Below are 25,430 nucleotides of genomic sequence, written 5' to 3' on the forward strand. Positions count from 1 at the left end.
ACTGCACCATCTAATGGACTTGGGTTTACATTCCAGTCAACCATCTGAGTTTAAAAAAAACAAAACGGGCCTCCAATCCGAAAAGCAAGGATTGAAAATGCACCTCTTTGCTGTTCCAGATGCTTCAGGAGGTCTTGAACGCATCCCCGGCTCGGTCGCTGGGGTTCCAATCCAGGTAGGAGCTCCTACAAAACCTCCAACATCTTGAGAAGCTTTGTCCTCTATCATGCTAATCACAAACTACACACGAAGCAGTGTTGAAATGAGATCAGACCACATGACAGAAAAAGGAAAGCAACATAATTTAATAAATTATTTCAAATTTATTCTCACTCCTTCAGCAGTGGCAGCCTTGTTACAGCCAACGGGGGGGTATTACACTATTAACACCTTCAAAGATACACATCCATCCTCTGAAACACAGATGAAAGGACTCCTGAAGCATAGTAACATGTTTAGCAGGCAGGTGTGTCCTGTGCTGCAGCTGACTGACTAAAGTAAAAGCAGAATGAAAAGCAAAAGCGGGTCACTTGTGCACAGTCACAATGTTTCACGCCAAGTAGGAGATCATGTTGATATACCGCATTGTACAGGGTGACATCTTGAATGATTAAAAACCAGTTTGAGATGATGATGATGATGATGGTCCAATCTTTTGGTACATTTTGTCATCATGGACAACTTATTTACACTGGAAATTTGCATCCATCCAGTACCTCATCTTTGGATCAGTACAGTCACCTGCTGATCACCTGCCAAAGCCCACAAGATAAAGTTACTAAGTTTGGAGAACATCAAAGTTTGGAGTGTGAAGCTGAGAAATGAAGTGAAAGAGAGGGATGCTGCTGCCTAGAATTTAATTTCTTGGCTCAGAAGGATGTTCACTCTTTCCATTCGACCTTCTGTAAAGATCAACATGTCCAATAAATGGTTAATTAATGCATTTTTTTAGCCAGACTGTCAACTTGTCTTCTTAATATCATGGGAATATATTGATTTTGCGTGACACCATTTTCTAATCTTTAAGTTTTGCATAAGCTGATGCTCAATAAGTACGGTTTTCTTAGTTCACTCTTCAACTCTAGCATACAATCAAATGAAACGTCTTAACAACACCTTTTAAGTTATTTTTCTTTTCCGTTTTACCCTGTAATAGCAATACAATCTATCCATCACAAACTGTCTTTATTAGAGAACCTGCAGGAGCATCTTCACTTGTACATTACAGTACAAGTCTAGTCAATGATACTGGTCCTGATTTCATCCGAATCCAAACACATTCATGCAGGAATGTGAGGTCAAGCAAACAACCAGGAGACTAAACTAGTCATAGATGTATGTGAACTGCAACGGAGATTCAAAATTTTTCTTAAAATTCAAGCAGACTAATGACAGTTCTTAGTCTTAAGCCAAGGAACACTCGCGCTTGAATGTGAAAAGTGGATCTCTGGCAGGTTGAACTCCCGACTAACTGAAGTTCAACAGACACAAAGAAAGCATGATCGTTGGCCAAACACCGTCCTCGAGTGTGGCTGTGGACTTTTCTACAGTAAGACTTGATGAGTTGTGCAGAGACAGATGTGGTCAGGATGAGAGGGGGGTGGGGGGGGGGGGGAGAGATAGCGGAGGCAAGCTTGGCCCTCCTTTTCACCTTTTCCTCTTCTTGTTACAGCACGATGACCCGTAAGGTATTATAGTATCTCCAAGTCTACATGACGGACCTCTGGGTTCCGTTGCTACGGAAGGAGAAAAAAAAAAACAGGGTTACATACAAATCTGTCTTTTTTGTGCAGATAATATAGGAACAGCAATATCAAATGTTAAAAAAAGGCGGTTTTAAGTATTTTCTAGATAACAATTTGAGTAAGTTTAATATTTCAGAACCTTGAGTTCTTTCTCTAAGCGGTCCACCTCGGCCCCCAGGGTGTCAATGATGTTCTCCCCGTGTTTCAGCATGAAGTTCTCCAGCTCCTCGGGGGTCTTCACCTGCTGAATTTCCTGCAGAGAGGAAAAAATAAAAGCACACGCTTAACTTCAGTCAGTAAAGATACAAGGTAAGCAATATAGATGCATGTTGGATACAGCAAGAGCCAAGGACACAGAGGACAAAAAGATCACATTTTTAAAGAAAAAAAAGTTCAGGTTTGTCAACATTCCTGTTGCAAAAAAATCCAAGCTTGGTTCGGCCCACTTCAACTGGACTGAAGCTCAATCAGGAGACAACATATTCAAAACCTCAACGTCTGCACGTTAGATAATTTAAAGAGTAGTTATTGTGGCCTGCGTTACTGTATGCTGTAGATAAACCAGTGCATAATCCTGAGGGTCATTTAGGATTAATTTAAAATAATTAAATATAAAACCACAACAGTTTGTAATGAATGCATCTTCCAATGTGACATGAATGCAGCAAGGAACCAACAATTAGCAAAGTAAACAGAACTTCACTGAAGTGACTTTTTGTTTAACCCAAAATGTCCCAATAATAATCAGTTTTTGTTATTAAAAGTGACTGTGTAAGCTGCAGTGTATGTGCTTTTTATTCATTTAGACATTTTATTCTTTATTTAGATTGTGACAGAGAGAGAAGGGATGACATGCAGCAATTATAGTCGGGAAAATGACAAGATGTTCGCTCTTTCACGACTCATCAACGGTGAGGATGGCATAAACAAGAAAGCATGAAAAACTGGAATTATCCTTTAATGACTGAAAACCCTTTGTTTTGAATTGATCTGTGATTTGTTCAATGTGTCCTTAGCAGTTGTTAGCAACAGATGGATTCATAATGTAGTGTTCAGAAGACTATGTTTGTTGCCTACTATACGCAACAGTAATAAAAAGTAGTGATCAAATAATATTAAAGAAAAAGGAAACGAAGGGAGTGAAAAAAAAATAAAAATAAATAAATAAATAACTTACATTGAGGATTTGGTCAATGTCTTGTTTTTCCAGATAAGACCGTGTCACCACTCGGCCATCAAAGTCAACTTCAGCCTTGAATCGCACTTTGCTCAGTCCCAGATCAGTGGCCTTCACATCGTGGATGGCCCTGATCATGATACAAAACAAAGCAGTTCTTTAGGTTAGGCAGGAAGAAAAACTATCATACTTCAAACTTAGTCGGGGAACAAAACATATTACAGGGTACTTCAGTGGATTTTCGCCAAAACAGGGTGTGTTTATAACGAGTATGACATAAAATGTAGTTTTGCGTTGCCAGATCTATCTCCACAGCGCTGCAGAGGAAGGTCTGGCCCTTCCACACAACTTTCCTGGATAGGTGAAAAACATGCTTTGGTGTATTGGCGTTTCTTTAAACCAATCACAGTGGTCTTGGGCGGCGCTAATCGCCGGACGAAGCAAATGTGCCTCTGCAAAATAACCTCGGGAAGGAACTTGTTTTGGGTGAAACGGGCACATTTAAAAGTTGTTTTAATCAAGCAACAGAAAACACAGATTTGACAAATAGTCCAGCTAGCTGTCTGGATTTACCGTGCAGAGGTCTGAGGAGCAGTTAACCTTAGTCCTCATACATCGAGTGGAGTTTAGAATGGCAACTAGAGATGCACCGAATTGGTGCCGATACCGATTTTAGCCGATTCCATTTTTTCTAACCACTTCACAGCACACACAAATATTTATTTTGTATCTTTTCTTTAATAGAACATTTTACATTTTGCATAGAACATATTTTGAACAGATAACCGATCACTATAAAATAGAACTGTATAAATTACTCCTGGTATTGGAAATTCACACACATCTAAAGTGCAATGTTATGGAATAACCATTTCCTTCTTTTCACATCCAATATCCAACAAAAAAAGTGATATATTTAGCAAACTAAACTTCTGGATGAAAATGCCCGAGTGCATTTGTACAAAAGGGCGTCTAGAACAGTGATAGTTAAGAGTGCATGTCGGAGAATAGCTCGGACACGCGCTTCACAACGCGAGTGGGCACGCGCCCCACCCGGCGGAAAAGGGAGAGAAAGGACAAAGAGACCGGAGCATAACTAGCAGTGGAAATCGGGTGTCTGTCCTAGAGAACTGTTAAGTCGTATAACTTATGTTGTCAGTTCATTGTTGTGAAAATCGGCCAATTCCGGTCACCAGCTGGTCTATAGGTGCATCTCTAATGCCAACACAAAGAAAGCAGAAGGTGTGGGACATGCGGCCGAAAATGAGGGGCATCTGGCGGGACTTCCGGCAGCACCGGAACTATCCCGTAAATTAAGCGTCGATATGGACTGCGTACAATGAAACAGGTTACAAGACCACAATGTTTAATTTCTTAAAGTCACTCGCATGTTCATGCTGTGACAGAGTAATTACACTAGATCGCTTTGCACTGCTCTGTGTACAGCTTGCATATAAAGTTAGGTAAGTTCATGTTATTTTAACCAGAATGTTGTCCCATCGACATCAGTAGATCTTTAAAGTTACTGACTTGAGATGGGATTATTTGGATACACATGAATGTTTCCAGACCCGACATCAAGACCTGGTCCATGTTTCATAGCCGTGGAGGTGTGTGCACTAGAGTGTGCCTGCTCATTTGCTGACCTTACTGCGGGGTCGTTCTCCAGGAACTCGGTGAGCTTCTGTACACGTTCTGCCTGTATGGAGCGACCCAGCAGAGCCTCTGTGTTAGTGTAGATGAGGAAGGCTGAGACGGCGCCCAGCAACGTGCCCACGCAGATAGAACCCATACTGTCATAGAGGGGGTTACCTGGGGGGTGGACGCAGGCGGAGAGAATCAGTACAACTTCAGAAATATGGATCATTGCCAACATTGACAGTGGAGACCAAAGTACAGAAACATGAGAGAAGGATTATCCTGATAGTACTTTATCAATTGAAGAATAATAAGTCATAGTACTGGTTGAGAAGATTATAAGAAGCAAAAAAACACGAGCTCATGAACTGCATGACTAAGGGCAATAGAACAGCTTGAAACTGATTGACTCCAATAATCCAACAATGTCTCCATGTCTCTTTGTTTACCTGTAAGTGAGGTGAGGCCCATGCAGCCAGAAGCCATGATGACTCCTAATACAGCAGCAGCATCCTCCAGCAGCACTACATTAGTACTGGGGTCTCGACTCTGCATTACTGCACACAGAAAAACAACGCAAGACCACAATTACACATGAATATTTAAGCGATATACCCACATTATACCAAGTCTGGATATATCAACACAACATTTACATTTGTTGTCAGATATGGGTCTTTGGTAGAATTATGGTTGATGAATGATCAGATTTACTTCTTTCCTTCACAATGTGAAAATCAACTCGGGCTGAATGACGCCATCTGTGTACAATGACAGGAAACACCTGCTTTCCTTTACTCCAGAGGTAAGATTCATTCATTTCAAACTGACGGCAGGTGCATTTGGTCGTCCAGGGAACCTTTCTCTCCCTCTCCTGGCTGTCGGTGCCCCCCTTCACACATTTGGATCTGGCTCTCCGTCCTCCAGGGATTCAGCCTCTCTTCTTGTCTCTCCCTCTTCCTCTGTGTGCTTGTTTCATTCTCCTATCAGTGTGAATGATGCGCTTCGGTTTTGCGTCTTGTGCGTTTCTGTCGCCTGTCTACTTCCCAGGTTACATGGTGGTGAAGAGGTCATGTGGCTCAGGTTCTGTTTGGCGGCGCCTGGAAAGCTGCTTAGCATCCGCCTGGATCCATTTTCTTCCCATATGTTGCCACTATGTATCCTTTTCTCATCCCGGCTGTCTACACTGTTATTTTATTGTGTTGGTTATTCTGTACATACGTCCAGGGAGATTGTTCCCCAGTTGTTGTTCCTCAAGTTTCTTCCACTTCTTTCCCAGTTAAGAGTTTTTTTGGGGGAGTTTTTCCTTATCCTAAGGTCTGCTCAGATCTTAACCTTAAGGCATTCTTCTGTATATTGATCATAGAGTATAATGTGGCTTAGAGAAACATTTCTATTTACGTGCTGCAGTCGCAGTCTTTGAAAAAAACACTGTCATATGTGATTTCAGCTAATTCAATTCAATCAGAATTCAATCCCCTCCTCTAGATCTCAGGACAGGTTACCTGCAGCTTTAGGTAGATACGGGCAAAGTAAACTGCTGCCTGATCAATATATTCATTGTATTGCAAGGTGTATTGTGTGTATTGCGCAAGGTGTAAATGGCATTCAAAGCATCATCAATTAATATGAAAAATATTTCTGTTGTACATACCATATTCATAAAAAGACAGTCCATGAAGTTGGGCGCTCCTCTTTATCTCATTTATGGCTACTAGTAATGTGGCTGAGAAAGGCAAACAGAAAGAAATGTTTCAGTACAAAATGATACTTTATGTCCAAATGTCACCAAAGATCAAAAACTTCATTTCAATAAACTACCTCCTTCAGACACCAGAGAGCCCGCCAAAATACAGTAAGCCTGTAACACAGAGAAGTGACGTGTTGGGTCATTATTATCCTTGATCTATCTTGTATTACAGGCACGAGTCAACACAGACACTCACCCATAACAAAGATTCAATGGGCTGTGGGTGCAGCAATCCCATGATGCCATGGTACCAGGAGAGGCCTGCTCCCATCATAAAAATGCCCACCCCGCTGATGAGGGAGGCAATGTAGCGCATGTTGGAGAAGCCATACCTGGAAAAGACGTAGGGCCTCTATTACAGCTGAGAGTATCATTTGAACAAAACCAGGACTGGTTCACTTACCCATCAATAACATTATTTTCAACAACCCCATTATTTTGTATAGGATACACTAGGGGTGGGAAATATAATCGATTCTTAGATGCATCGCGATTCTCTTTAGAACGATTCGATTCTCGATTCAGATAAGTTAATAATCGATTTCAATTGAAATGTGTTGATTTGTACTTGTCTCCAGACAAGTACAAATCAGAAAACAGAGTGACTGAAAGAGGATGGGATAATGGACAACAACTTAAGGCAATTACACACCAACCAGACGGCCAACCGTCGGCAGAAAAGCCAGTTGGACTGATTAGTCTCCCCGAGTTGGACCAAAAAGTGTCTCAGAACACACCAAAGAAACGAGACGTAATACGTCTCCATAACAGCAGGCGGCGCTAATCTGTATTGTTGCCCAAAAAACTGTCATGGCGGCTGTTCAGAATACGATCTCATATTGTACTAAAATAGTTCACTGATACATGTTTCTGGAAGCGAGAAATAGGCCATGCAGTTGCTGAATCTTTCTTCATTTCAGCTCAACAAAAGGTCAGTTTAAAAGATTTTCGTCAGATTTTGAGAGACCCTAGTCACACTCATTCCGCTCGCCATATCCGGGTGAGTCCCGACTGCCCTGTCTCCGACTGAACATGTCAGGTCGGCCAAAATGAATGGCTACAAAATAAAAACCTCAGTAGACAAAATATTTCATTAAAACTTGTGTGTGACAACTATATGTCAAAATCTAAGCTTTATCTAGTTGCTTTGTGATTAGCTAACTCTGAGTAGCAAACTCAGATTTCTATGTATATTTTTAAAAATCACGCTTGGAAATGTACATAAAAAAATTGTTGCGTCGATAATCAGTTTAGAATCGAATTGTAGGCCTCGGAATCGGACCGTGAGGTGCCAAGAGACTCCCACCCCTAGGATACACATACCTACGCTCTGCAAAAACACTGTTTGCAAAAGGATTAAACGGTACTTCTGCAAAATTCTAAATGTGTAAACTTCAACCTATACTTCTACTCTTTGGTGTTATAATGACCTATTTTCCTTTGGAGACAGCTCATGTTCCTCTCATCATCATTTTCTTTTTAACAGTACAGTAAGGTGTATTGCTTACGGGTGCCCTGCATCAGGGTTGCGGACAGATTGGCTGATTCCCAGGGCGAGCAGAGCCTGGTTGCAGGTGTCGGCCAGAGAGTGGATGGCCTCTGAGAACATGCTAGCTGATCCGGTGTAGACCCAAGCCAGCAGCTTGAAGATGAAATTCAGCCCATTGCTGAGGACAAGGAAAAATAAGTAGATGAAGCACTCAAACGGCACTGAAAACGTTCATCTTCTACAACACAATTTAATGGTTAACAGTAGTTCTGACTTTGGTGGTCTACAGATTTAATAAGCAGCTTGTACTGGACAGAAAAACAGTTAGCTAGGTGATAATGTGGCTGTTAAGTCTAGACAAACAAATTTGGCTGGAGGCCAAAGTTAATAACATACAATACGATAGCTCCCATTTTCTATTACTCAACTATTTTTGTTTATTGCAAAGTATTTCAGCTTTTCTGTTTTCATGCCCCAGAAACACAGAATTCACACCACGACTGGACCTCTCCTCAACTCAGTACTTAACCAATTGAGTCCTGTGAGTCCTTGTGCATACTAAGTGAGGGAAACATTTTGCTGTTCATGTGACTGCACATGTCCTGTAATGCAATCATCCTAATCCAATAGGCCACATGATGTCATGTGAGTTAAAGCCCATGCAGTTTCCAATACAGATTTTCACATCTTTGAGATTTTTTTTTGAGTGTCAAAACTCTACAGTGCAGTTTTTTTTTTTAGATAAAGTTAAAGTAGGTCTACTGTCTCCTAAACGTTACACTCTGACACTCACCCGACATACTGTAGGTAGTTACCCTGCTGACAACAGACTTGCGGTTCCTCTCTAATCCAATACCTCCCACTGTGTGTGCTACAGCTCAGCAAAGTCACTGAGTACAGAAAGACTTGACAGCGAAACCAAACATGCAGTCAGAAACAAGAACGAGAGCATTAAAACTTACATGCAAATAGCGACCATGACCACCTTCCCCGGCCCTTGTAGGAAAGTTGTCCTCTGGCCTGATCGAGGCTTTGTGGAACAAAGAAAAACAACTACAGTGAAATTTAGCAACCGGCCTTTGATTTAAGATAAACATGATTGGGAATATCCAGCTGTGTCGCCATAACAGACATATACAGTTAATGTTATCTCATGAAAAATACTGTGAGAGGAGGAAAACAAGCCAGCAGAGTATAGAATACACCATGCCATACCAGGCCAGTGTAGAACAGTACAGTTATCAAAATAACACCACTGGACTTCATAAATGACAACAGATAATGACATTAATATATACGTAGACGCAGTGACCTCTGTAACAGGGAAAAAGGTCACACTAATACATCACTTATGTCCACTCTCTCTCTCTTTCACACATAAAACATGTCAGAATTAATCATTATCAAATAAAAGTAAAAGAGCTCACCTTAGTGTTTCCCCAAAAGTCTTTGTATTCCTTTAACAACTGTTGATTCCTAAAAATACCTGGAGGTCAACAAATAAGAGATACAAATAAAAAGCGATATGTCCAACGGACAAAATAATCAGCTGTTAAACAATCAGGTTAGTTACACAAATATTCACAAAAGGTCTGTATTGAGTATTAAAGGAATGATTTGATGACAATCCCCCAATTGCTTTTAGGCTGAGTTTGATGACAAGATTGTTACCACTGTCACTTTTGTCCGTTAAATATAATCCTACAGACAACAGCCGGTTATCTTAGCTTAGCATAAAGAATAGAAACAGGGGAGACAGCTAGCCTGGCTCCATCCAAAAGTAACTAAATCTGCCTACCAGCATCTCTAAAGCTCAGTAATTATCACGCAATATCTCATTTATTCGTACAAAAACCAAAGTGTAAAAAAAGACAATTCTAAGTTTTACGAAAGGTCTATTTCACGAGCAGGGACACCCTGGAGCTCGTCACCTTGTAACTGGTCAAAGGTAAGAAAAAGTACACTGAAAAATCATTGTTTTTATTAGACTTGGGTTTCAAATGGGAACGAGATAGTACATGTTGAATTTTTGCTTTAAGACAAAAAATCTCAAGCATCATTACATGGGGGAAAAAATTAAAATAAACCTACTTTCTTGAAACTCTCTCTCCACTTCTTTCCTGAGATTTCTCTCTCGGGCTAGAGCTTCATGGCTGCCCCATACCTCTAGTGCTCTAATAGTCACAGAAAGAAAGAAAAAAATCAATCACAAAACGTAAGAGAGACACATGAATGAAAATTGGTGGTTTGAGCAATAATTTGTTGGAGTACACATAGTGTTTATATTCTTTATATCTCTTGAGGTGTAAAGCAAAAAAGGTGTTAGAACTAACTTGGCCTCCACATCTGACCGCAAAAAGACCGTGAAAGCCTCTGTGTCGTCGTGAGGGCTGCGTCTTCTGATCTTGCGAAGCTGCTCCAGATCACTTTGAAGACATAAGGGGATGGGGGTAAGAAAAAGATTTAGGAAGACCTGAGTTAAACGATGTCGGGCAGTCTTATATGTGCTAATCACAGCAGCATGTTAACTTATTAACTCAGGAATGTGTGTTGTGGTCTGCCCGCATCTCAGCTAGCACTGAACAACACAATTTGTTTGGGAAACTGGGGTTACCTTGGTTTGAGGCAGAATTCATTCATGGCTCTGACTGCGGTGATAAAGTTGTTCTGAGTGTACTTGGTTCCGTATTCTCTTTTCTTCAGGACTGCTCGAACTGCATATGACAGAGGGAAATTATGACTCAGGGTTTCATCTATTCAATTCAATTTTATTTATAGTATCAAATCATAACACGAGTTATCTCGAGACACTTTACAGATAGAGTTGGTCTAGACCACACTCTATCTGCATTCATTAGTCCTCATGCTTGTGCAAGTCATCAAATCACACCCACATTCTGAAGATACTAAGAATATAGGTAAATCAAGAGTAAGGCAGCGAGTCTTAAGGCCCTGACACACCAACCAGATTATCGGCCGTCGGACAGTCTGGCGAGGTCAGTGACTCGAGTCTGTTCGGTGTGTTCCGAGGAGCCTTCGGCCTTCATTTGGGCCGATTTGACATGTTGAATCAGAAGGCGGCCAGTCGGACTCAATGACCAATCTGATTGGTGGAGTGCTAACCCGGAAATGACTAGCGGGATGAGCGGGACTAGTGTCTCTCAAAATCTGACGAAAAATCTTTTAAACTGACCTTTGTCGATCTGAAATGAAGACAGATTCAGCAACTGCATGGCCTATTTCTCGCTTAAAATGTTTTCAGAAACACGTTTCAGTGAACTATTTTAGTACAATATGAGATCGTATTCTGAACGAGCCGCCATGATGGTCTGGCTTTGAAATTCCAGAGAAGCCAGAACCGCGTGACGCATTCGTCCAATCAGCTGCCGGTTTTCATTTTTTGGGCGACAATACAGATTAGCGCCGCTTGCTGTTATGGAGACATATTACGTATTACGTCTCGTGCACGTGCAGAACATACGCTCAAGTCGGCGTCGCTGTGTTCCGAGGCACTTTTTTGACCAACTCGGGGAGGCAGTCAGTCCGACTGCCTTTTCTGCCGACGGTCGGCTGTCGGGTTGGTGTGTCAGAGCCTTTACCTGTTTCATGTGAAGCATGCACAAACATTGTTAATTACCTTTCACTTGAATTGTCTCAGCTTTAGTCAGTCCCTGAGGTGTTGCACCTATGAGAGCAAAGATTGAAATGGAATCAAAGATGTAAACTAAAGTGAAATTCTTCTGGGGGACTTTGGAATTTTCCTAAACAGCTCAACTTACCAGAAACATCTTCCGGTGCTAATGTTGACAGGGCATGCAATAAGACAACAGTTTTAGCGGTTATAAAAGGGGAAATGGTAACCGTTAATGTACACAATGCAGTGCCACACAAAATGCCAAGAACAGACAGGCAGCAAACATCTCAACAACTTCTGAATCTGCAGTATTCTGAAAAATTAAAAGTTAGTAAGCTGGTGAACCTGGGGTGGCTTTTGCAGCAGCAGACAGGACCTTTTCTGCTGTTGGAGAATCACCTGATGCTGATTTTGAGGGACCATCTTTACTGTTGCCAGAGGTAGAGTAGTACTGCACCTTGGCCAGCCCTAGAGAAGCAACACGGCAGTCTGGGAGGCAGAACCACACCTTATGTGTGCCTCCACTCTTAAAACCTGCGCAACAGAATATATGATCAATTCTTCAGTTGTACTTCATTGTAAACTATGGCATCAAGAGAAAGCACAGTAGTAAAAGCCATAATGTGTAATGAGTCCTCACCGTAGCACAGCTGGGGGATCCTCGAGGACCGTTGTGACAGGGACGCCCTGTGTTGCAAGGATAGCCTGCAGAAGACATGCCATGGTCTGTGGGCCAGGCTGGGGAACATCCTCGCTGTAGCGGGGCTTGGTACCGAAGTGCAGGAACTTGCTATGCGGGGTCACAGATAGCACGGTCACTGTTGGGTTAGCTTGTCAACTGAACAGATTAACGCCAAGACATCGCCTCTCAACATCTGACAGTTTCATCAAGCAGTAACGTTAGCATCGTTATAAAACAAACTAAAGTGTTAAACACATGTGGCATTGGTGGCTAACTGAAATGCTTGTCATTGATAATCGTTTGGATGGTCAAATATCTTTGCCGTACTGACGCTGCAGCAGTGCCTCCAACCCCGGCTAGCTAGCACCGTAAGCTAACATCGTTAGCCGCCGTAAGTAACAAGTACTGTGTAACATTTTATTTACTCAGAAACAACTGCACCTTAATAGCGAGTACATTTAGATTAGGTCATTTAAAAAAGACAGTACCTTTCTGTTGTGAGGTTTATTCTGCATAGTCTGTATCCATTTCAGAATAGATGGTCAAACTTTGGAGGAGGGTCTGGCAAAGCGAGAGTAAACTAATGGTAACGCTGCAAACAACACACACAGTGACCTGACCTGTGACACAACAGTGACGTTGACTGTCTTCTCGCGAGAGCTTATTCAGTTTTTTTTCACTTTATTTGAAGAACACAAGAACCACAACACCTCCATGATGTACATACATGAACTGCCCAACACAAAATTAGTCTTAATTGACTTCTCTTTTTAAGGTATCTTATAATGTTGCCACATTGATGCAGTTCTTCATAAAAATGTGTCCAATGTTTGGTTTGGAGTCTGCCCATTTCTTCTTGCAAATATGGCATTTCCCCAATAATAAAATTAACTAGACAATAAATAAATCTTCATATAAAAAGATCTTTCCCCATCTCGTGACCATCAAAACTTTTAAGAACGTCTTTATCCTGAAATTGAATTGTTTGCCCAGTTCCCTTCTTATAAAATGTTTAACATTAACCAAAAATATTCTGGTATACATAGTATTAAAATAAATGGTTTGTTTTTCTTCTTAATTCACAGAAAGTGAAAGAATATTCAATATGAAGTCTGAATCTCTTTAATGTCTTTTTTGCTGGAAACTTTTGGAATGACAGAATATGTCTCCATCTAGCCTAATTTCCTATTATTTCTCCATAATCCAACTAGTCCTGCAATAACCACTGTGCAAACTAGGCCATTCGTGTTCAGAGTTTCTAATCCCTGTCATCCTCATGGTGCTGTTTACATCTAACTATTTCATATACAGTTAAGAAGAAAAGTTAAAGGTTAATTTTATTTAAAATTTTTTTTTTAAAAACCCCCCTTTGTGTGGTTTTTTTTTTTTGTAGAGGAAAAAAAAAAAAAAAACAAAAAAAAAAAAAAAATAATATATAATAATATGTTTTTTTTTTTTTTTTTATGTTGAAAAAAAAAAAAAAACTTCCAACAAAAAAAAAAAAAAAAAAAAAAAAAAAAAAAAAAAAAAAAAAAAGGCAGGAAATGTATTTTCTTTTTTTAAAAAAAAAAAATAAAATAATATTTTTTTTTTTTTGGTGGGGATTAGATTACTTCATATCATGTTGGGACATTCAATCTATAATACATCATATTTTAATAAACATATCGTTGGTTTGTTTTATCTTTGAACTGTTTTGGAGTAGAAGAAATAATTAGAAAATAGAAAGTAAAGTACCTCAAAATTGTACATGAAGTACATAATTAAATGTATTTAGGTACTTATCCAGGACTTAGCCAAAGAATATGAACATCAACAACTTCTCAGTCCCTCCCACCCTTTCTGCTAAAGCCCAAACGGTCTCCTAAGCCCCTCCCCCCACAAGGGAGAATGAATGTGTGTGCATGAGCAGTGATTGACACGCAGTTAAGACACCCCACCTGGCCATGATTGGTGCATCTGAACAGGGAGCTGTGGATTTTTGCAAATCGCACTACAGGCTGTAGGTGGTGCCAGAGGAGACAGATTTAATTTTTTATTTTTTTTAAATTACCAGCTTCATATAGTTCTACTGGAACATAGGGTCAGTTTCAGCAAATATGACAGAAAGTTAGTTTTATAAGTCTTACCTACTGCACCTTTAAATGCAGCATTGTCATCATACAATTTTACCTTGGAAGGAGGAATACAGCACCCTCTGTCCAAATATGAGAAGTACTTCATTAAATGCTCAACCCATGTCATTTGTGAACACAGACAGGGCAGGGCACTAGTGGGGGAAGAGCGTTGCAACACCGCACCGTAAAAAAAACAAAATTAAAATAAAGACTTAGTCAGTGAATGAAAAGAAAGGAATCACAACAGTTAAGAAAAAAAATCATGCATGTTTATTGAATCTTTAAACAGTACAGTCGATATATTATGACCTTGCAGTAAATAGGTGCCTTAAGGAGCAGCAGTGTTTGTCATATTCATCTAACAAATAACTGACAAATCAAACACATACACTAGGGGAGAGTCTTTTTGATTTCCCATGCAATCACTTGACATCAATAACTGCAGATCCATCCCTTCCATTTTTACAATCATTAAAATGGAATCCAGAATATTCGATCAATATTCAAGACCCATAGTACAGTTTAAGGAGGCCATAACTCGGTCTTGGTCCATTTAGGTAAAAATTAGAGAAGATGAAACACTGTGCACGAATAAGGTCACTTAAATGAGAGAGAAAATGGAAGTATGCAGTTTTAGAAAGCAAGTTGTCAAGCTGATGCGAGAGTGGTACAGAGGAGTGACTCTGTCCTGGTATGCTTGTGTGGGTTGCAAGTCGTCTAGGGAAGCAAGGGGAGAGTTTGTGTTTGTATTAACGCATTGTAACAAACTCCTCAGACGAGGTGGGGTGAATGGCAACAGTCTTGTCAAAGTCTGCTTTGGTAGCACCCATTTTGATGGCCACAGCGAAGCCCTGCAGCATCTCATCACAGCCCAGGCCCTGCATGTGCAGGCCCACCACCTGGGGATAAGAGACAAGTCAATCCTTTCAAAATCACTGCAGTTGTCAATGTTCACTTGAACCAAAAATAGGGGCACATTGGGCCAGATATCTTAAAGGTCCTCTCTCAAACATTTCATATACTTGAGTCAAATAAGAGTTCAATGCCAAAATAGATGCACTGCCATTCAAAAACAGAATACACATAAACCGAGTTGGTCCAGGGAGCAAGTAAAATGTTTAATAAAAAGTTTTCCATTAGCCCATATTTGTTAAAGGCTTTTTATTATTGTGATCCACTTGAGTGCCTGGAATAAGGTGTGTTAACCACACACTACCGAAGGACAAAGTCATACGTGTTTATTTTTTAAGTTATTTTTTAAAATGGTTTAGAGATGATTAATGATCAATTTAAGTACAATATTTATGTTTTTAAGCGAGGTTTAGGGTTTCAGATTTTCATAATCTATCAGATGTTGAGATAAATCTAAAGCAGTCTACACCAGATTTATAAATAAAAAAAAAATTAAAAAATTGCTGTGTTGGCTATGCCATTGTTTTTACTATGGGGAGAGCGGTGGAGACAAGTCGGAGGAAGCGCTACCCTTGGCATGGTGCACCGCACGAAATTGCCACCGAGTGCTGCGCTCAAAGTTCAAATTATTTCAACTTTGACCTCAATGCCGCTGACCTTCACCAAAGCCAGAAGCTATGGTGACGTAAACCTGTGCTGAACTTTGCCTCTGTGCCTGTTACATGCTTTTCGCCCTACCTCGCGGTTTTAACTCTGAACATTTGGCTTAATTGACGTGTACCTTAAGAAACAATGACAGTAACCGTTAATGCTGTTTTGATTAATAATAATTACAACCGTTACAATAATTGAAATTACATTACAAAGTCAGAAGAATAATTACTGATCTATCAAAAGTATTGATGATATTTGATCAACAACTGTAAATAGCAGATGACTCCTACCTTCTCCTCCTTGCCCTCACACACCAGCTTCATGATGCACTGACTCTTCCTGCTCGTGATGGCGTGATACATCGGAGTGAAAGAAGTCTTGTAGATCTTCACATTCTCCTTTCCTCTAGATTTAATGGCCTCCTCTGTGACAAACACAAATTAGGCTTTGTTATTCTTGTCCTATTGAGTACTAAAAAAGGATTAAAAACACAGGCAATTTCCATCATGCAAAAGTTTAACTTTGATTATGAAACTACTGCTCACCTTCTGTGAGGCCCACCGTTCCGATGGGTGGGTGGCTGAACACCACTGTGGGGATACTTGAGTAGTCCAACTTGGAGTCCTTCTTGCCCTCAAACAGTCTGTGTGCTAGCTTTCTGCCTGCAGCAATGGCAACTGCCCCGACATACAACATAACATCAGAGCACAACTCTGCCTAACACTAAACGTCCTAAGAAAACATTTTAGTGGCCCACAAAGAATAAAAACGCTTTATTCTAAAACCAGAAAAACAAATACAAAGCAACACATCACCTACTGCAACTGTGCATGGGATAGGGAAATACTAAACTGTAACTAAACATGATTATGTATAATTGATAGGTGTCAGTATATGGAGGCTGCACCTGAGAATTGTGCAGGAAAATTACATATATTTCTATCAATGATTTAGCTAATTCTACTGCTACTTAGTTTAATTTAAAGCTAAAGGTGAGATTTGCACACAAATCATGGTCTGAATGTTTTTTGGAAGTTCAACCACACCACCACATTTTGTTGGACCTGAGCTGCAGCGGAAAAGCGTGTTTTTGCATTTAGTTTATATCGCCTAATTACAAGAGTTACACCGAGAGATTTAAAACAGGACAGACGTGGACTCCAAAGTGGCTCACTTAATGGTTTTCTTATTAAAATATCGTGTTGTACACTTACAACTGTACACAACACAACTTGACAAAAACATGTCATTTTATTTCACGCAGGTCTTGCCTCTAATAGACACTAAATAAAGTCCTTACCTGTTTATACAAAGTGACTAAAGTTCAACCGAAGACCTCTAAAAATGTCTCTCTCTTTTTTTACCCTACTAATATTAAAATACCCTTTAGGCATAAAAACCAAATGCATAGATATTCAACATGGATAGAAAATACCACTGAAGCCTTTAGTCTATCAGCCTTCAAACGCCCATACTGGGCAAGCTCAAATGTAAACATGACTGTATAGTTTTTAAGCAACCTCCACAAAATGATTTCAGTTATTAGTGCAACTACCTACCAGGTGTGAGAAGAGCTTTGCCACAAACGTCCCCTACAGCGTAGATCCCTGGTCTGCTGGTGTTCTGAAACTCATCCACAATGATATGGCCTCTTTCATCTGTATCCACACCCTGCAAACAGAGAGAAACATCACATCTGAAGTCTTTTGTCTTCAACGATTTTAAGGAAAGATACATGTGTATGCATAAGTGTGCAACCACTGTTTTGCGGTTTACCCAAAGCCTTTATGCCAAGGTGCTGGTATATACACTTACCGTAATTTTTTTGTTTTCTATAACAAAATGCTGAACATACTTGTACAATCATAATCTCTGCAAAAAACACCAATAAAAAGTTTGCCAAAAAATAAAAATAAAAAAATACAAATAAAAAAAGGATTAATTCTGTATGTTACGGCCATTTCTGTTCTCTCCCTCACTAATCACAAGCTGCTGAGCTGCAGAGAGTGTGCATTTGTAACAGAACCTTTAAGGAGCGAGCAACAGAAACAGTTTCTGTATAAAGCAAGAAACAACAATGACTGATCCTACTGTTGAGGCTCGGAAACCTCCAGAATACACAGAGCAGGGGGCAACCACGTACTCACTGTTTAACAATATCATGTGTTTCAACAAAGACTGATCCCTGCAAACCCTCTCAAACCTAGCACAAATACCACCAAGATGACAAGCTTTCCTTCCTACTTCCCTTAATTTGATACTTTCTAAAAATACAAGTTAGTGGTTCACGGAGTGTTGAACTGTTGCTGTGACATTTCACTCACATTCTCTTTCATATTACAGGTTAGACAATAAAAAGAGAAGCTAGAATGTGTGGTATTAGTTAGGTACAAACGTCAATAGGCAATCTGATAGCCCTCTTCACTAAACTACTGTATGGTGAAGTACCTTAAAAAGAAAAATGATTTAACGTCCCCGTTAATCTGTGATTAGTGTGCTGGTTATCCTGAGCCAACAAGCATTTTACTCTTCACCTCTAAAGAAACAACGTAACAAAGACCGCTAAGTATGTTGTCTGTCTTGTTTCCGGATTATCCCTAATCGCCGATTTAAGATGATCCAATGCCTGGTTTATTTTGGTCTCTATTTTTTATATAAAAAGGTGTTAAACTATAAAACGTTTTATACTATAATAGTGTGTTATTGGATTTAGTTCTTTCTTCTTTCAAAGCTGTGTAAAGACACCAAATACTTCAGAATGATCTGCAGTGCTGCTATAATCTACGAGGACAGTTAAGCAGCCAGGATGAGGGTGACACAAGGAAATCTGTACAGAGCCAAACACTAATTAATTCCCTTTGCAAACAGACAGTGGTGATAAGCTGTAGTCACCTGTCTTAAATGCACGGTTACTATTTTAATGATGGGTGTTGCATGTGTTTTGCACTCTTTACAGCTGCAAAATGAATTGCCTCAATAAAAAAGGAAAATAAAAACTCAACTATTTTAGGATCCACCGAGCTAAGATGTAAATGTTTCCTGTGCACATTTCAGCATCTAGTTTACAGTAGACCTCATAAGTAGACGGTTACCATCTCGCCGATGTTCAGTCCAGAAGTGTTTGGCTGCCTGCCGATGGCCCAGAGAAGGCAGTCCACTTCCTGGATGATGCCGATCTTCTCCTCGTCGCTCTTCTTCTCGGGGTCTTGGGTGACAATCGTCACCTCCAGTCCCTTGTCTGTTTTACAAACGGACTTCACCTGAGAATTCTTCCACACATCCACACCAGAGTTTTGCAGTTCTTTAGTGCAGTTTGTGCTTATGAAGCTGTCAAAGTTCCTCAAAACCTACAGAGAGAATATGAGAGCATACATGTATTTCAATAAGTGCATGGCTGCACACTTATGAAGATCATAATTTAGTATTTAGTTGTGATTCTATGGGTTTCTTACTGCAGTCTGTCGAACAATGAGGGATGTTTTGGACCCCAGGGTGGAAAGGATGCCCGCCATCTCCACTGCAATATAACCTGCACCCACAATCACACTGCGCCTGTTGGGAAAACAAAACTTTGAATTATAGGTACAAACTTTACACATGGTATAAACAATAAAGAGATTATATGATGAGCTTACTTTGGCAGAGTTTCAAGTTCAAAAAAGCCATCACTGGTAATGCCAAGACTTCCCCCTGAAGTTATCAATAAAACACATTTCGCACAATTTAGCAATTTTATTTAAGTCGTCTGATTTTAATTAACAGATTAAATAAAACAAACTTTTCCAAGTAAAATCTGAGTACAGAATGTCTTACCTGGAACTTCAGCATCACTCAAAACAGTAGGCTGCCCTCCAGTGGCGATAAGGATATGAGGTGCTGTATATTTCTTTCCATTCACCTCCACAGTCGGCTCAGAATCATTGGTAAACCTGGCCTGACCTAGAATAGTTTGGACTTTAGCCTGGAATGGATCAGATGTCATTATTTTATAGACATATAGACAGTAAATATAGACGTATACAGGAAAGAACAACAAACACACTGAAATAATAAAGATGTGAAATGATAAAACATGAACTTACTTTGTCAAGATTGTTGCGATAAATACGATTTAGGTGACTAATATAAGCATCCCTTTTGGCCTTGAGAGCTCTGCAAACACAGTAAAGTATCAAAGATAAGAGGTGGTTTGTTTTATTAGCCACATTTACACAAGGAAGGTATGCATTGCAATGACGTATGCATCTCAAACACTTCTTAAAAATCATACATTTAAAAAATAAAAAAAAGGAACATACACTTAAATAAATGCCCTAAAATACCTGTACATCCAAGCAGAAACACATGGTATAAACAATAAAGAGATTATACGATTTCAGGGAACAGGCCCAGATCTGAGTACATTGGCAGTAGGGCTCTACGTGAGCCCAGTCTCTGTGCATAACTTAGAGTTTGTCCTGCATGTCTCTACGATGTGTAACACTAAACAGCCAATCACAGGCATTATTAGATCTTGGTAGAAGCATGCTGAATGCTTATTGGTTCACTGACGCTGATGAGATTTACTCCTTAGGTACTGAAATTGGGTATTGAATGACGAGGCATTTTTCAATACTTGATACTTTAGAGGTGCCTAAAAAGAATTGAATTTGGTACCCAGCCCTAAATAGCGGCCCATTTAGTGTTTAAAGGGATACGCCACCGTTTGTTGAAATAGGGCTTATCACGGTCTCCCCTAGCTGTAGATAGGTGGGCCAACGCATTTTTTGTACATGCATTGTTTTAGTCCGGTGCAACACCGGCAGCGCCGCCGCTAGTTAGCTTAGCATAGTGAATGGAATCCTATGTTGCCGGTTAGCATGTTGTGAGTAAAAGTGAGCCAACAAAATAAAAAAAATAAAAAACCCAATTACTTGCACTGAAACAAAAAATGCATTGGCCCACCTATCTACAGCCAGGGTAGACCGTGATAAGCCCTATTTCAACAAACGGTGGCGTATTCCTTTAACCAGGACACAGGGAGGGTAAATCTATGGTTAGTGCTGAACAATACTGTGCTGGGATCTTCATATGTACATATGTAATGCTAAAGTACAAAAAACGTGCAGATTAAAAAAATAACACTGGTATTAAACTGTTCTGGATAACTGGAGTTAAAAAATATATATTCAGTTGTGAGGTCAGATGAAAGTTTGGCATTAAAACTGTGTTCAAGTGTTCAACTGTATCCATACTGGAGTCTAAAAAAGAACCCCAAAAACTGCTGCACCCCTAACCAGAATTCCCTGCCTTAACTTGATATACAAACTGGCCTTCAGCTCACATGTCTGCATTATAATAAACACTTGTTATAATATGATACTTCTGTTTCCATTTGCAGAAATTGGATGACTTTTTATGGGTAAAAAGTATACACTAAGAGTTCTCTATACTCTTAAATTCAATATGTATTTAATAACACATTTCATGTTACAGAGAGACTACAAACATATATCAAAATACAATTTGTTTTGAGCCGTATGGAAATATTTGATGATAATCTGTGGTCAATTAAATTTACGCTTTATGAAAACTAGTGTATTTTCTGTGTTGTACACAAAGATTGTAATGTTTGTACATGTAATGACATGTTTCCTTTATATTTTAATATATATACACTGAGCTTTTTCAATAATTTATTGACAGTTGGAGTGTTGGACACACTTTTACATAACTCTTTGCAGGCAAACCTAAAATGACTGCCTAGCCCTGACGTACGTTAATGTTTTTGTTATTACATACCCTGACTAACGTTTCCCGGTGTTGCAGGCAGCCACTCCTTTCAGAGGTTTATCTTTAACTATCACCTTGACTAAAATACGTTATTCACAAAGATAGGGAAGTGGGCTGAAGTGAAGCAACAAAAGAGACTGGGAAGTTGTGCTATGAAATGGACACCATTTTGTTCCAGGAAATCCCTTAACAGGTTTCAAAAGAGCTTGTTGTAGTTGCAAACAAAAGTGAAGACGACACCAGATAATGTAACTTACTCCCAACTGAAACGAACATTTCCAACGTCAAAGCCGTAATCACTGTGGTCGTGAAGATACTCAGCATGAACGGCTGCATTCCACATAACCTATGAAGACAGGTAAAGGCGCTGGATTAGACATCTAGTGAATTTTGATACAAAATGAGTATGTCTGATAGGTAAAACTTGGCTTATCACAACTCAAATGGAGAGAAAATTGTACCTTCTTAGGGACACAGCCAACATTGACCTGAAAAAACATTCAAACAGCGCTAATTAGTTCAGTGTAAGCTTGATGAAATAGCATCCAAGCTCATGTTATGTTAGTAATAAATACTTCAGAACAACACTGCAGAGGTCGGAACTCTATTCGCACAGTTTGTTGCAATGTGTTGTAGTGTTAAAAGGAAAACTTAAAGGTGAACTGCAACACAGAGCAAAACCTTCAATAACTAATTTGTTATCTTGAAATCATTGAAATTGCACGTCAGATTTATTTTAATTACAATAATTACAATCATCAAAATTGTACAATACTACTGGAAATCAATATATGCTCAAATTAATATGAACTTTAAACAAAAGTCTTATTATCACCAAAAAGGTGGCATTCATAAACTAAGTTTGGGTGGCTTGACTATTGCTTAATTGTTATTTTTTTATACACACAGTTTTTTTTATTTTTTATATGAGCTCATTTCCTTATTCATTACCAACATTTGGAAATTAGTCTGACTAAGTGGCTGGCCATTGTGCAATAATGATGTGGTTTTAGTGGTTTAGGACACATCAGTTTCATCACACCAACTTCCCATCTGTCCGATCAACTGAAAAGTTAAAGAAGTAGGTGAACAAAATAATATGAACACCTACAATATGTAACGCTTTCCAATTGTTATAATAAAAACTAAGCTATATGAAGCAACTTCCTCACAGTGAAGCTCTTGCGCACAAACATTTATCTCAGCTTACAACTAGGCTATTTATATTTAATGAAGGAATTGATAAGGGGTGAGGTTTCTTTACCTCGTCAACTTCATTTAAATGTTAACACCTTGTCTTTACTGTTTTATACTTTGGTTGTTAGCTTCAGCAGCCTATGTCAGTGCTATGGGGGAGAGCTTAACAGCTGGGATGCATTTAAACTTCCAGTGGTGTAGTCTAAGCTCCAGGATTTCCATATACCCACTTAAAAATGCGCAATGACAATTGTAACAATATACTTTTTATTTACTTATTATACATACATTTTGAATTGTTTTTTTCGCATAGGCTAATTAAAAAAGGTATTTACACAGTAAATCGGTGCATAAAAGTGTGTCAGAATTCAGGAAATTAAGTATTTGACGCTCAAAATTGTCCTGGGAGAGGACATGCCCACTATGATATGGCCCCCCATCCTGGCCCATACATATACAGTACAGTATACCCACTACAATACATTAGACTACACCACTGACTTTAATCAAACCAATCATGTTTGTTGTAGGCTACACACACAAAAAAAAACTTCACAAAAGGAGTCCGGAGGCTTCGCAGTGAACCTGGCAACCAGAGGGTGTTATTGGTGTAAAGCTGCACAAGCGACAGCATGGTGACTGTTGTCGGGATGGATAACAGGGTTGTTTAATTTGGTTTTACTCACGCAGGTACCTCCGAGTTTGTGACTCTCGATCACGGCGGTGGATGCTCCGAGCTCCGCCGCCCTCCGAGCACCAGCTAGACCTCCGGACCCGCCGCCGATCACCAGGAGGTCGAACCGGGTCGTCTCTGTTGCCGTCGGGTCTGAGGCCATGCTGCGACGGATGATAACTCCGTGTCTGCGAAAAGACGAGAACAGTTGCTTTCTAAGGATAAACCAGCAGGGAGCTCGCGTCCGGGTTAGCTGGATTAATATTGCCATAACCAGGAAGCTCGCAGGCCTGTGTGTCGGACGAACAGGGAAATGGGAGGGTCAAGTGAAAGCCACTGCTGTGTCATTATGAATTATAACAATGGTGTGTAAATCCCAGAAACTGTTTTCACAATTAGTCGTGGTCACCCTCACATGAGCTCCAGTACGGGAGTTACAATAACAGGTGTAAATCAGAGCTAATTCTTCACTAAAAAAAAATATGGCTAAATAAAATAGCCTAAAGTTACATTTTATAGAAATTGCAGAAAGCACCATGATATTTGCCCAATAAAGTTACTGCACTCACCTTGCCAGTGACACTGGCACAGTAGGAAGCAGTCTGCAGATTCTTATAAACAGCATGTTTTTATTCGTTTAAAGGGCATTTTAATGAGATATGCATCCACCGCGTGTCGATTTTGTTTATCTCTCCGCTCACTCCCAGCCGGTGAAGATTTGTGGTTTTATCACGCTAAAAGGTTTAAACCACTTCCTGTGTCACTGGGTGAACCCGCAGACACATTTGTAGGCCTGTGTGCGACGACACAATTCCCGCCTGTCTCTATAAACAAAAAGGCTACAAATGTTGCGTTCGGCGATTTCATAATAAAACTGCACTTACGAGTTTAAAATGTGTAGGGTGTATTGCCATATAGGGGGGTGATGATAAACGTAGATGGCAAACCAAAGCATTACGTGTTTTGTGGCAGATTTAGAAACTAGTGTAAATAATCTCAGGGAATTCTATGCAGGGCATTAAGGAGGTTTGCGTGGTATTTCTTCAAGAATAGCAACTACACTACACCCATCTTTCCAGCTGTAAAGAAAAACAATAGAAACGTGAACTTCCGGTTACAACTTTCAAAACAATAGCTTACTGCACTCTGCTAGTGGTGGAAGTATTCATATCTTTAACTACTGTAAAAGTAGCAATACCACAGTGTGAAAATACTCTGTTAAACTAAAATGCATGCATTCAAAAGCTTACTCAGATAAATATAGCATACTTAAGTATTAGCAAATATATTGGAAAACTGCCAATTTGTAATGTGTAAATCACTTTAAGTAACAGCTGGTAAATGTGGGGGCTAATTTGAATAGGCTTTTTTCACCGCAGACATTTTGACTTGTTATTGTAGGAAGAGCACATAGTTATGATTCAAGTGTCCAGTGAGAGGGACAGTGAGTCAGCGTACATACAAGGATACAAGGAACCTGAAATCAAAGCAGCTAAACAGACTTCAGCCATCTTTAATGTGATTATTTACACCTGTGCTTTTCCTACTGTGACAAGTGAAAAAATGTCTTCTGTGAAAAAGACCTATTACTTCACAGAAGTCTACAAAGCAACTAGTAACTGAAACTATCAAACAAATGTGGTGGAGTAAAAAGTATAAAGTACATAGTATGTAGTAGTAAAGTAGCCTATGAAATACAAGTAGCCTACCTCAAAATCGTAGGCCTATAGGGGGCTACCTGAGTAAATGTATATATTTAGATAGATTAAGATGTGCTCTCTTTTAATATGTATATGGCTTATTTGCTGCTACCTGCCCATTTGCACTATTGTTTATTGTATACTGTAACGTGTATGTTTTAATGGTGTCTTATGTTACATGTATTGCAGCCTATGTGCTGTAGCTTACTAGGAAAAAGCCAAAGACAGATTCCCACTGAGGTGAACAATAGAGTCAATCTATCTACCTTTACATTCCACCACTGCATAAC

The 25,430-nt window shown here is 39.6% G+C and overlaps 2 protein-coding genes across 7 annotated transcripts; both read right to left on the reverse strand.

The window, feature by feature from the left end:
* Positions 1-285: 285 nt before the first annotated feature.
* slc30a9 (solute carrier family 30 member 9) lies at positions 286-12,753 on the reverse strand. Of its 4 annotated transcripts, none has more exons than XM_039812896.1 (20): positions 12,604-12,752; positions 12,074-12,223; positions 11,779-11,967; positions 11,579-11,596; positions 11,437-11,484; positions 10,414-10,513; positions 10,133-10,225; positions 9,891-9,973; positions 9,227-9,285; positions 8,762-8,829; positions 7,819-7,977; positions 6,507-6,642; positions 6,382-6,421; positions 6,215-6,286; positions 5,010-5,117; positions 4,569-4,734; positions 2,923-3,052; positions 1,885-1,998; positions 1,652-1,736; positions 286-752 (listed from the first exon to the last, which is right to left on the reverse strand). In XM_039812896.1, the coding sequence occupies exons 2-19, from the start codon at positions 12,180-12,182 to the stop codon at positions 1,692-1,694; spliced, it is 1,737 nt and encodes a 578-aa protein (XP_039668830.1). In that variant the 5' UTR covers positions 12,183-12,223; positions 12,604-12,752; the 3' UTR covers positions 286-752; positions 1,652-1,691. The 4 variants fall into 4 exon arrangements, with proteins under 4 accessions (XP_039668830.1, XP_039668831.1, XP_039668832.1 ...); XM_039812897.1 differs by lacking the exon at positions 286-752 and adding an exon at positions 12,235-12,271 and having other exon boundaries at positions 1,600-1,736; positions 12,074-12,204; positions 12,604-12,753; XM_039812898.1 differs by lacking the exons at positions 286-752; positions 12,604-12,752 and adding an exon at positions 12,235-12,286 and having other exon boundaries at positions 1,600-1,736; positions 12,074-12,204.
* A 1,726-nt stretch (positions 12,754-14,479) lies between these two features.
* Positions 14,480-24,335, reverse strand: gsr (glutathione reductase). Of its 3 annotated transcripts, XM_039812901.1 has the most exons (13): positions 24,010-24,335; positions 23,454-23,628; positions 22,032-22,058; positions 21,828-21,916; positions 19,881-19,950; positions 19,612-19,759; positions 19,434-19,488; positions 19,251-19,350; positions 18,891-19,145; positions 17,358-17,469; positions 16,344-16,475; positions 16,089-16,222; positions 14,480-15,131 (listed from the first exon to the last, which is right to left on the reverse strand). In XM_039812901.1, the coding sequence occupies exons 1-13, from the start codon at positions 24,063-24,065 to the stop codon at positions 14,982-14,984; spliced, it is 1,503 nt and encodes a 500-aa protein (XP_039668835.1). In that variant the 5' UTR covers positions 24,066-24,335; the 3' UTR covers positions 14,480-14,981. The 3 variants fall into 3 exon arrangements, with proteins under 3 accessions (XP_039668835.1, XP_039668834.1, XP_039668836.1); XM_039812900.1 differs by lacking the exon at positions 24,010-24,335 and having other exon boundaries at positions 23,454-23,743; XM_039812902.1 differs by lacking the exon at positions 24,010-24,335 and having other exon boundaries at positions 23,462-23,587.
* Positions 24,336-25,430: the final 1,095 nt, after the last annotated feature.

Source organism: Perca fluviatilis, chromosome 10, assembly GCF_010015445.1.
Source record: "Perca fluviatilis chromosome 10, GENO_Pfluv_1.0, whole genome shotgun sequence".
Lineage (NCBI taxonomy): Eukaryota > Metazoa > Chordata > Actinopteri > Perciformes > Percidae > Perca > Perca fluviatilis.

What these genes read in the sequence shown, in the direction of transcription:
- slc30a9 (XM_039812896.1), bottom strand. Translation starts at nt 12,182, where the DNA reads ATGTTCCCCAGCCTGGCCCACAGACCATGGCATGTCTTCTGCAGGCTA. An exon ending in TGAGACAATTCAAGTGAAAG is followed by an intron (nt 10,514 to 11,436) that starts GTAATTAACAAT and finishes TGTCATATGCAG; the next exon opens with TTCGAGCAGTCCTGAAGAAA. An exon ending in AACCCTGATGCAGGGCACCC is followed by an intron (nt 6,643 to 7,818) that starts GTAAGCAATACA and finishes CGTCTTTTCCAG; the next exon opens with GTATGGCTTCTCCAACATGC.
- gsr (XM_039812900.1), bottom strand. Translation starts at nt 23,711, where the DNA reads ATGGCAATATTAATCCAGCTAACCCGGACGCGAGCTCCCTGCTGGTTT. An exon ending in ACAAACTCGGAGGTACCTGC is followed by an intron (nt 22,059 to 23,453) that starts GTGAGTAAAACC and finishes ATGTTTTTTCAG; the next exon opens with GTCAATGTTGGCTGTGTCCC. An exon ending in GAGTGATGCTGAAGTTCCAG is followed by an intron (nt 19,489 to 19,611) that starts GTAAGACATTCT and finishes TGATAACTTCAG; the next exon opens with GGGGAAGTCTTGGCATTACC.